At 34.9% G+C, this 12653-nt stretch overlaps 1 protein-coding gene across 1 annotated transcript in view; it reads left to right on the top strand.

The window, feature by feature from the left end:
* The first annotated feature begins 4386 nt into the window (after positions 1-4386).
* Positions 4387-12653, top strand: part of LOC131062859 (uncharacterized) — a 99423-nt gene continuing 91156 nt past the window's right edge. The window contains exons 1-14 of the mRNA XM_057996596.2: positions 4387-5048; positions 5140-5203; positions 5336-5394; positions 5509-5584; positions 5754-5825; positions 6203-6290; positions 6459-6717; positions 6954-7069; positions 7183-7403; positions 7493-7521; positions 7626-7728; positions 7981-8089; positions 8182-8440; positions 8501-8563. Coding sequence (XP_057852579.1) covers positions 4902-5048; positions 5140-5203; positions 5336-5394; positions 5509-5584; positions 5754-5825; positions 6203-6290; positions 6459-6717; positions 6954-7069; positions 7183-7403; positions 7493-7521; positions 7626-7728; positions 7981-8089; positions 8182-8440; positions 8501-8563 — 1665 coding nt within the window. The 5' untranslated portion in view covers positions 4387-4901. The remainder of the gene's footprint in view (positions 5049-5139; positions 5204-5335; positions 5395-5508; positions 5585-5753; positions 5826-6202; positions 6291-6458; positions 6718-6953; positions 7070-7182; positions 7404-7492; positions 7522-7625; positions 7729-7980; positions 8090-8181; positions 8441-8500; positions 8564-12653) is intronic.

Here is a 12653-nt window from a genome sequence, read left to right as displayed (position 1 = left end):
TGGAAATATAACTTGCTCATCAATGAATGCAATTTAATATATAAGCAATACACATGATGCAAAAATAGTGTCATTTACATACAAAATTAAGCAATGTTTACTTCTATCGTGAGAATATTTAATTATAGAGTTACTAGTTCCAAATGAGCAATTAGTTTATACTTTTGGAAATTTTGGATCGAATCATAATAATAAGACTTATTTGTTTTTAAGTGAGCCTAAAATCATCAATCAAGTAATCCAATAAATCCTCAAAGGGGTTGAGACAAAAATTTTAAATTTCAAATCTTTTACACAATAATCCTAATTTTATTAACTTAAATTTTAACTAAAGCAATTATTAGCAATTACTTAAAATTTAACCCAAAGTAATTACTAAAATTCCAAATTGCAATTTAAAAGGAATAAATTTAAAAAAAACTAACTATAAAAATAAAATAAGTGAATTGTTTGTTTTAATAGTAAATAGGGGGGGGGGGACCATGGGTCCCATCACCCCTGCGGTCCTGCATGCGCAGGCCCGCAGGGTTGAGGGGACATCGTGGGCCCCTCCACTCCCCCTGCGGCCACTGTCGTGACAGTGACCGTAGGGGTAGTGGAGGGTACCACTGCCCCCGGCGGTTACAATAACCATCGCCCCTGCATGCCATCCATTATTCATTCGAAATAATTTTTGAATACCATGTCATTGCTAATTTATATTCGCCTTGCAACATTTAATAAATTTTAACGTTTCATATATATATGTATGTATGTATGTATGTGTGTATGTATGTATTACATTTCCAGATTATTAAATTACATAAAAGAAGAGTATATAACAGGTATGTGTATATATAAAAATAAAACATTAATGTAAGAGTGAGAATAACAATTTAATCCCAGGGACGGAAATATAATAGAGAAATAAAATAAACAGAGAAATAATTTGCTCCAGTGATGCACAAATTATCAAAGAAATAGGAAGATGTTTATACTGAGAAATACAAAGCTCACACAGAGGGATTTATATTCTATTTCTCAACTATTGTTCAGAGAGGGGGATTTATTTCTTCACCCACAGAGAGATTTATTTATTCATTCACAAAGAGAGAGATTTATTTATTCATTCACAGAGAGAGAGATTTATTTATTTTTATATTCAATATCATCTCTAGTTTTCAAGAGAAAATAGAAAAGCAAAAAATATGATTTTCTACCTTTTAAATAGATCAAATAAAATATGCAAGAGAAATATGCATTTGTATTTAAAAAGAGAAAGAATTATATCATTGCATTTCTTTAAGGAAACAAAATAGATTTTCTTCCTATCTAGCAATTACAAAATGATTTCTTCCAGAAAACTATATTCAACAAAAGAATCTAGAAACTATATATTTTTTTGATAATACAAATTCCTCATATGACAAAAGGAGAGAACCTGGTTTACTGAAGCTTGATGTTGAATCCTCTAGCTATCCTTTTGATCCTTCCTTGCAACTTGAGAGAAATCCTTCAAACAACAACTTCAAAAAAATCCTGCAACGAAAATGAGACTACCAAAGAAGATCCTACTACTAAAACTTGGGAAATTTCCTTCAAAACATAATCAACTCCCTTCTTTGAAACTTGCATACAATTTTATAAGAAAAATCCCTCAATTCCACTATCTAGAGGATTTAATTTAAAAAAAGGAGATTCTTTTCCAATATTGGACTCATGCAAATTGAATAAACTTAGTGGGGGAGTTACATGCAAGGTGGTGGAGATTCCTCTAGAAGCTTCTTATTCTTCCTACAACATGTGCCATAATTGGGAGTGGAAAAAAATAAATAAAAATAATGCCTTTTGAATTATATTCTCCAAGTGTGTGTGTGTGTGTGTTCATTTTATTCTTTTATAACATTTGTTCAATCATTTTAAGTAGTTTAACCAAAAACATAATAGAATTGTATTTAAATCAAAAAGTGATAAAGGAGGGTTATGATAGAACCCCCCCTTTTTAGGGGGGTTCGAATGAAGGGGGGTTGAGCAAGCCACCCCCCCCCCCCACCCCCCCAAATATAATTAAAAATCAACACAAATAAGTGTTAAAGGTGGTTCGCTTGAAAAAGGGGGTTCAAGCGAAGTGGGGGGTTCGCTCGAACCCTAAAGGGTAGTTCATTCGAATACCCCCACTTCGCTCGAACCCCCTCCAAATTTTTTTCTACCATCGCGTTTTTCCTTTGTGGGTGAAAGTGGGAACTATTATTGTGAACTCACCCAATGGATACCCCTCAATCATTGGCTCTTATCTAAAGAGGTTTCGGCCTAAGGCTCATGCTCCCATGTTGATTAGCTAAAATGACTTTGTGGATGAAAAAGCCCTAATAAAAAAAATTGGATCAATGACCCATCCTTATTACATATGCAAGCATATATGTATTATTACATTCAGTCATGATGCTTGGGAAAGAAGACAAGAGTGGGAAATCAATTTGTAGGTCATCCACATGTATTACATCATTCTCGTATGATTATGCTCTTGAAACCATGACACTTGCATCAGCAACATTATATTTAAACCATGTCTTTCAGGGGTCCACAAGTATTGAGAAGCATTTGAAAGTCTTCTCATATTTTATTGCATCTAATTTTATACTATTAATGGAATCCTAAGTCATGTAGGGAGGTAGATAAGGTTTCCTATTTGAATGACAAGGTTCTAAGAATTTACATGTTAAAGGGTTGATAAAGTAATGAAACATTATAAAATCCCGAAGTTGAGAGTTCAAGGATTCTTAGGAATGACAATGCTAGAAAGTGAATCCAAAAATCAAGGAAACATATGAAAACACAAACTTTGAGGAATGGCATGCTACCTAGTAACAAAAATACTCAAATCAAGGAAATAGGAGGAATGTAGAATGTTGAGAAATAGCATGTCGATAATGGAAACAAGGGAAATGAAGGACTTTGAGGAATGACATGCTAGTAAGGGAAATCTCACAATTAAGAAAATTAAGGGATGTGGATTTCCAAGGAATGACATATTGGTAAGGGAAATCCCAAAATTAGGAAAATAAAGGAAATGGGGCACTTTGAGGAATGTCATTTTGGTAAGGGAAATCCTAACATGAAGGAAATGGGGAGGATGAGGAACTTTGAGGAATGACATGTTGGTAAGGGAAATCCTAACATGAAGGAAATGGGGAGGATGAGGAACTTTGAGGAATGACATGTTGGTAAGGGAAATCCTAACAAGAAGGAAATGGGGAGGATGGGGAACTTTGATGAACAACATACTACTATAGGAAATCTTGAAAGGATAGAAATGAGGGGAATGGGGAACTTTGAGGAATGACATGCTAATAAGAGAAATATTAAAAAAAACTAAATGGGGGGGATGGGTAAATTTGAGGATTGGCATGTTGGTAAGCTACATTCCAAAATCTCAAAATCAAGGAAACATGGGGAATAAAGAACTTTGAGGAATGGCATGCTAGTAAGGGGAATTATTGAATTAGGGAAAGATGGAGAATAAGGAACTTTGAGTAATGGCGTGTTGATTATGGGAATCCCAAAACAAGGAAAATAAGGGGAATATGGAACTTTGAGGAATGATGTTCTTGAAAGGAATATCTCGAGATCTTTTTCAAGCTTAGAAATTGATTTTAATACTTTCACACTTAGAATATTTTTTAAAACCCAAAAAATATTCAACAAAAAGACCAAAGAAATAAATAAACAAGACACAAGACTTTTAAAAAATTGGACTATTAGGACAAATGCCAACGCTCTTAAATTTTCTTATATTTATTTAGAAACTAGTCAAAACTACTTACATAAACTATTGAATATGCTTATATCTAGTTAAATAATAGCAAGGATTAATTAATCGAAGCCATTCAATTGTTTAGAATTTTTTTAAATGATTTTTTTTATTAATTAGTTTAACAATGTTTCATATATCCATAAAATATAGAAAAAGATTATATGATTATTTAGCTTCATTGAATGAAATTAGAAGTAGAATAATCTTTTTATTTCCAACAATTTGATTCGTCTATTTTACTTTTTGTAGATTAATTGTTTGGGTGAAAGTGGGTAAATATCAACTTCATGAAAAGATGTGGCGACACCATTAAAGTCACCGCTATGTAAAGTCACAGTCAGCCGAACAAGATATTTTAAGAGATCTTTTTACCCATGAGAAGGATCCGTTTATATTAAATCAGGATTCCATTGTTTTCAACTCTGTACAAAATTATGATCTCATAATTTTCAATTTTTTTAAAAAAAAATTATGATTCCGCGTTTTGAAATTTTTTATAAAAAGACAATTTTATCATCTCTAATTCAACCTATAAAACCATAATTTTATGGATTTAATCTTGTTGAAAACAATGATTCCATCATTTCTAATCCTGTGTACAGAATGATGGATATGTAAAACCTTGATTCAATCGTTTTTAAGCTTTATATAATTATGATCATCAGATTTGTAAATCTGTATATAAAACCAGGATTTCGTCATTTTTTAACTTTGTATACATCATGATTCCATCATTTCTAAACCATGATTCCATCATTTCTAAACCATGATTCCATCATTTCTAAACCATGATTCCAGGTTTTTAACCCTGTATTTAGGGGCAAAGGGTAAATTTGAATCGCGTAGAAATGCATCGATGATGTGTTTCCAATTTAATTGCACTGACGATTTTATAGACTTTATGCTCTAAGATCAGACAAGATTTGATGCATGATGCGAATATTGTGGCGGCAATTTCTTGGGAATCTGATTACGAAATGTTTGGCAAAGCTGCCGTGTTGCATTTCGATTTACTCGGGCATGCCCTAATCGAATCGAAACAATTTAAAATTCAACAGAGTTTCATTTACAAAGGATATGCTCTTAGTGTAGAAAAGTAGGGGGAGAAATGGAGATTGGCAAGAGAGAAACACTTTTATTTTGGCTCATCCTAGGAATTCAACTTCATGCATCTCTGCAATTCAAGCTGGACAGCATCAACAGAGATGATTTTCCGGAAAATTTTATATTTGGGGCAAGCACTTCTGCTTACCAGGTACCATCAGTTCCTTATTTCTTTTCTCTTTTATATTATTTCTTGTACTGGTAGAATAATTGGTATTTGTCTCTGGTATGGCTGTGTACAGGTTGAAGGCGCAGCACAACTTGATGGCCGTAAGCCTTGCATTTGGGATACTTATACGCATTCGGGTTAGTTACTTTTTTGGGGAGAAAAGGAAATATAGAATTTGGATGGGCCCATTGATCATTTTTGGGCATTAAAATTCTTTTTCTTCTTGAATAAACACACATAAAAGGGCTAAGTTAAATGTGCATGTACAGGGAAAATGTTTGATGGAAGCACAGCGGATGTTACTGCAGATCAATACCACCATTATAAAGTAATCTCGATTACTACACTATGCTTAATTGGTTCTGGGCCGCTGGTAATTTTAAATAAACTATATTCATCAGCTTTAAGTTTGCTTACATGTCTGCTGCAAACATTTTTTCAGGAGGACGTCCGTCTCATGTTTAAAATGGGATTGGATGCATACAGATTTTCGATCTCATGGTCTCGACTAATACCTGGTACTGCCAGAGAATATTTTCTTTCAACAACAAAAATAGGAATAGCAGTGTATGCTTATTTTTTCTTGATGGTCTTGTCTACAGTACAAAATTCTACAGAATTAAAACTATAAAAATATTAAACCCTATTTTTCAATTACATATTAAGTTAACTTGCTGTCCCCTGCAGATGGAAAGGGTGCCATCAATCCAAAGGGATTGGAATACTACAATAATCTCATCAATGAACTCATTATCCATGGTAATTGTCACGTGAAAAGAGTCCAAGCCCACTCATTCATTGTAAAACCAAAATTTTCTGTTCCCAATCAAATTAAAATATATTATAGCTCAATGGTAAAAGAAATCTTGCAACTGTATAAGAAATTAAATTGAAAACAAGTGTAATTTAACCAATTAGTATACTTATATTCTTAAAAAAAATATACGAAATATTTAGAGATATCAAATAATTGTCTTGCATGTTTATTAGTTGTCAAGAAGGACATAGAACTGAATAATGCTGCACTCTTTCACTCTCGTTAAAGATGTAACAGTTTCATATACTTAAAAACTGTTTGCCGATATTGTATGTCATTGTAGATGCCATGTGATTGAAGACATTTGTAAGATTTGCAGGTATTCAACCGCATGTTACCTTATTCCATTTCGATTTGCCCCAGAGCTTGGAAGATGCCTATGGAGGATGGCTCAGTCCCAGAGTGATGTAATTGTTCAATCTTTAAATTCATATTGAGCTTGGTATTGTATTGGAACTTGTAAGCAATGCTTGCTCAGAAGACAGTATCTTAAGAAGTGGCTATGGTTATTCATGAAGCTAATATTTCCTCTTTAACACATGCCTAACAGTTTTTTATTTGCTGTTGTTAAACAGAGAAGATTTCAGAGCCTTTGCAGAAGTTTGTTTCAGAGAATTTGGGGACAGAGTGAAGTACTGGACAACTTTCAACGAGCCAAATGCATTTCCCCCTTTAAGTTATGACATTGGTTGGTGGCCTCCGCAACGGTGTTCTTCTCCATTTGGATTTGGCAACTGTAGTGCAGGAGATTCTACGGAGGAACCATATCTCGTTGCTCATCATGTTTTGTTATCTCATGCTGCAGCAGTTGAACTCTACAGAGAAAATTTTCAGGTTCTAATTTTGAACACTTAAAACAGGGTAAAAGTAATTCTTATGAGTGGTTTGCCTATGCTCACTTCTGAAAAGGCTCAAGTACTCTCCCTTTGGTTTAGCCCTAATCTAAGAAAATAGAGAAGTCCTTAAGGGCTATCAAACCAGGGCTTGAAATTTGGAAAGAAGAAATTTACCTTTAAATAGGCCCAGAAAGTTGATGGTTTAACGGCTGGATAATTCTGTTTTTCCTGCAGGCCAAGCAAAAGGGTTTTATCAGCTTGGTGATTCTGGCGTTGTGGTATGTGCCATTGACAAACTCGTCCAATGACATAGCTGCAACTCAGAGGACAATTGATTTTCACAATGGGTGGTAAGTGTTTACTGAATTGAAATGAGAGAATGCTTTTGAAACCCCTGTGATAGAATTTTACATCTATAACAATTTAATTTATGATGGCCCTTTTCTTTCTTCATATCCAAAAGGTTCATAGATCCCCTTTTCTTTGGAGACTATCCTTCCAGCATGAAGAAGATAGTAGGCTCCAGGCTGCCCAATTTTACCAAAGAACAATCTAAAAAGCTAAAAGGATCTTTTGATTTCGTTGGGTTGAATCATTACGGCACTTACTATGTTTCCGATTCACCTAGCCAGTGGATTGCTACTGAAAGAGATTATATTAGAGATTTAAGCTCAAAGCAAACAGGTACATAGGAAATTGTGGAACACAAGCAAAGTTTGGAATAGTGGTAAATCATTTTAGATACTAATGGATATATATTTGTTTGTGTGAAGTAATGCGAGATGATATCCCTATTGGTAAGGTAAGACCGTAGTTTATTCCTTTGAAATCTCCAGGTAGTCAAAATCTTCAATGCTAAATAGAATTGGTAGAGTGGAACATAAAAATCTTATTATTTAATTGCAGTTCGCACCAACTGGAATTACAGTTGTTCCATGGGGATTCCAAGCATTACTGGAACATTTCAAGCAACACTATGGCAATCCAGCTATTATAATCTATGAAAATGGTACTACCTCTGGTGCTATATATAGATTGCCTGAACAAATTAATTGTATGTTAATGGCTATTCAAGTGAAGAGCCTAAAGAACGAGTGCTCTGTTTTTATGGGACCCAAGTCTCAATGTATTAATGTACCACAACATACCTGTTGTTTACCAGTCATTCAAGTACATTTCTGTTTAGATCTAGGCAATTTTCAATGTTTATTTGGTTCTTTTTTCCCCTAATTTCTGAAATGTTTTATGAATTGCTGCGTAGGATATGGCACCATAAACAACCAATCTCTTCCACTCTCTGAGGCATTAAATGATACAGGAAGGATGGAGTATCTCCATGATTATCTTGATAGTTTGCTCCTCGCCATCAGGTAAGCTGACTAAACACCATAATTGTAAACAGCTTATTATATTGATGCTTGAATGCTCCAGAATTATAGTGAGCATGATTATGTGGGTGCAGGAATGGATCCAATACTCGAGGGTACTTTGTCTGGACATTGATGGACAATTTTGAGTTTTTGTTTGGTTTTAAGATTCGTTATGGCCTCTTCTATGTAGATTTCAAAGATAAAAATTTGAAGAGATATCCAACTCTATCTGCTTGCTGGCTTACTAAATTTTTGAAAGGGAAGAAACAGATTGAATATTTAAGGAGGAGAGGAGGGGGGCCCACTAAAGTGGAGCAAATTGCTGCATCCTCTCATTTTCTGTCCACTAATTAATTTCATCATGCTCGCTACCCATTATATTTTCCTTACTGAAACGAAATTTCTGAACAGGATACAATAGCCTACGATTTTAAGGCCTGTGCCCTGTTTTCAGGGTTTATACGATATATTACGGTTCAGAAGACTTCGGACTCCGGTGTCAACTTTTAAGTCGATGTCTTTTTACACAACGAAGTAACCATGAAATCGGCATATCAATTTTTATTTAGTTTTGGGTTTTTTTTGATGTAATGATTTAATCTAATTATATATTGACATGTTGTGTGCACTTTTTGTATTATGTTTGATTCTTGATCCAATGTTTATCCTTATTTATTAACCACCTATTTATGTGTTTTTGTATTTATCCCATCACTATTTTATATGTTGTCACATTCTTTGATGCGTCCATTTTAATTTGTTATGGAAACAAGGCCAGCCTTAAACCACACACACTAAGCAACATATCAGGCTTAGAGAATGTTAGTCACTCTGAGTGTTTAACACTTTTAAGCCTAGAAGTGTATTCTTAGTGTGACCACACAACTACTCATGCTTGTTTTTATAGAAACAAGCTTGCACAAAACCACCAATTGGTGTTACACAAATTATGTATGTATATACCATGAGCTTACAAAACCACATACCCCTTATTTATTTTTGGGTACTAATTTATAAAAAAATTAAATATTTTCCAACATTCAACCTTCATAAATATTTATGTCAATGTTACATACAAGGTACAAAGTGATTGCAAGAATGTCTAACCCATATTATGCACACCTCCTTATATTTCTTGGGTGCCTTAAAAATAAACTCTAATTTTACAATACAAGCATTATGCAATGTGAACAACATACGTTTTCTCAACATTGTCTCACTTGTATACATTGCATGAGGGGTCACAAATGAACTCAATCATCAAGGGAACAATTGCTATAGCTAACATGTACCATCATCCAAGTGCTCCATATGCTCAAAAAAATGCCTACAACAATAACCAAGGTGACCACCATCTCAAACATGATGCCTCTCATCCTACATCATGCCAATACAAAAAGGTAAGATCTAATCTAAAGATATGCCTCATTAAATGTCACATGGAAGCATGAATTCTACCTAACCTTGATATTGAAACACAAACACCAAATGCAATAGTGAAAAATAGGCTTAAGTAGTTGCCAAGAATCAATCATCATATTTGGATTAGCAACCCTAACTAGTTGCTAAGACACTCAACTACCTATACTTCAAAACCAAGGTATACTCATCATAATAGGTAAACCTCATGCCATCAATATATCCAACCCAATACAAATCTTGATCACATGTCCATATACACAATATCCTATATAAAGAAGACCTATATGAAGAATACCAAGACCTCCTTCTTGGTTTGGTCTACACAACAAATCCCATTTAACCAAACTATGTTTATTTGAAGTCAGGTTACCATCCCAAAGGAATGGGAAAGGGCATCAAACTCTTGGATGAAGGTAGACAAGGTTGCCTACACAAAACTCTTATATAAAGGGAGAGCCTAAATCACCAAATTAAGGAGAGTTATCCTCCTAGTTGTTGGGAGCCACCTACAAGTCCAATGAGAAAATTTCTTATGAAACTTATCCAGGATATCTTGCCAAAACTTGGATGGTAACAAAACTATAGTAATGGGGACACCAAAATAAACAAAAGGAAAAACACCAGTCTAGAATCTCAATTTTTTGGCAATTCTGGTCTAAATAGTCTTAGGAGTATTGAATAAAAAGATGGAGGACTTGTCCTCATCAATCTTTTGCCTAGAAGTAGCCAAATAGATGTCCAAATAATTTCTTAGCTTAATAGCCTTATTCACTCTAGCCAAACCCATCAAGGCAGTATCATCCACAAATTGTAAGTATGAGTGGTGAGGCAATCTATCACCCCAATTCCAACCCTGAATAATCCCTTTCCTCACCTAGGATTTAAGAAATATCCTGAAGCCTTCAACCATTAATTTAAAAAGATAAGGAGAAAGTGGATCACCTTGACGCAGGCCTTGTGAAGCTTCAAAGGGCTTTGAAGGTTCACTATTGATAAGAATTGAAAATGAAGAGGACGTGACACAATTCATGACCCATCTAATCCATTCATTGTCACACTCAAAAGCAGCCAAAACCTTACCCAGAAAGGATCAGATGACCCAGTCCTAAGCTTTGGCCATATCAAGATTGAAAATCATGGCTTTCTTTATAGAAGTGGCCATGGAATGAATAGCATTTGTTACAACCAAAATGCCACCAAGAATTTGTTTGCTAGTAACAAAACCCCCTTGTTCCTCCAAAATTAAAGATCCAAGCCATGGCTTCAGTCTCATAGCAATCAACTTAGTAATAATTTTGTAGACAACATTGTACAAGCTATGGGCCTAAACAAATCCAAGGAGTCAGCTCCCTCTCTTTTTGGAATGAGAGTAAGGAACATAGCATTCATGTACTTCAACATATGTTTATTTTTTTGAGATTCCAAAACAACCTCCAAAAGATCCAACTTAACCATTTCCAAAAACTCCTAATAAAACTCAATTTGAAAGCCATCAGGACCAAGAGGTTTCCCTTTCTTCATTTGAAACACAATCCCTTCCAATTCTTCCAAAGTAATAGGATTTCTTAAAATATCATTCATCACACAAGAAATCAAAGGAGGAATACAATCTAAATTGAGAGCCTCTTCCACCCTTGCCAAATGAGTATCTTCGGAAACACAGTAAAGTAAAAGTGAGTGATCTCCCTCGAGATCATCCAGAGTGAAGAGAGTTGGTTCCCATCCAAAGATGTGCGAGAAGTAATGATATTTTCTTTCCTCCTATTCTTGACAGGATTGTGGAAAAAGGTAGTGTTTTTGTCTTCCTCCTAAAGTCAATCAATACAAGACTTTTGCTTCTAGAATATTTCTTCGCACAATTCCCATTCCTCCAAATCCTTCATAGCTATAGCCTCAAGACATAAAGACTCCTTTGTTAAACCATGATCCCAAATCTAACTGGTGATGTCATCCAAGTGAGATTGAGAAACAACCTTGGTTGCAAAAACATTTCTAAAACATTGTCTATTTCATCTCTTCAGCATATACTTAACAAATTGTAACTGCTTGGAAAAAGAGCACATGGTTGTCCCAAACACTAGCTTACCTTTGGACCACCAATCTAGGATAAAATCAGTTAAAGAAGAGTCACAAAACCACATAACTAAATTTTGAAAGATGGATTTTAGAAGTTTTATAGTAAATAGTTGAGAGCTTGGATTGGCTAGTGATCTAAACCCTTCTAGTTAAGGATCTCTAATTTGGTAGTCCAACTATCTCCAGCCCAAAAATTAGACACCAAGAACCTATCCATTCGCTCAGAAATAGCATCAGCACCGCACCTCCTATTATTCCAAGTGAACAACACATTAGCTGGCTTAATATCCACCAAGTTTAAAAGGTCAATATTATCCCTCAAGAACTTAGAAGAATGATCAAGCCTGACCATGCCTCCCCTCTTGAAATAGCATTAAGTTTCCTTGAAGGATCCAAGGAAGAAAAGGGGAAAGGAATCTAACCATCTTGATATGAGACCAAAGCAAAGATTTTCCAGCGAAATCAGTCGAGGCATACACATTATAAGGAGATTAACTTCCCCTTATTTTGATCTGATACAATAATTGACATCAAAGATCTACTAGAAACCCACCACAAAGGGACAACCTTGCTAGGGTCCTAGAGACAAGCCATGCCCCTTGAATTACCTTAAGCCCCAATATGTTGACACTATCCTCTAGCCCAGATCTTAGAAACCAAATCTAACATACCATCAACAATCATCTTAATCTCCTAAATGAAAACAATGCCTAGAGAGTGAAAATGGGTCAACTCTCGAATAGCCTTTTGTCTAGGGATGTTATTCATACCCCTTACATTCCAAGAGAGAACTCATTTCTAAGATGGACATAAATGATAATCAATGGTCTTTACAGAACCAAACTCCATGAACATCTTGCCAATTACATGGACTTTTTCCTGATTATTCTTCCTACCCTTAAGAAGTTTTTACCAAGCCCCATTTTTTAGAGCTTTTTTTGTAGCCCCAAAGAAAGTTGAGTTCCCTTACTTTCATCGATCTCTTAGGAATTCTTCTCAAGGGTAGCCACTGAGCCAACTACATTTGGGGAATATTTCCCCTCCTTTCCCTCACTTATCTCACACT

This window comes from Cryptomeria japonica, chromosome 9, assembly GCF_030272615.1.
Source record: "Cryptomeria japonica chromosome 9, Sugi_1.0, whole genome shotgun sequence".
Lineage (NCBI taxonomy): Eukaryota > Viridiplantae > Streptophyta > Pinopsida > Cupressales > Cupressaceae > Cryptomeria > Cryptomeria japonica.
The sequence above is the reverse complement of the archived record's forward strand: the minus strand, read 5'-3'. Positions and strand labels throughout refer to the sequence as shown.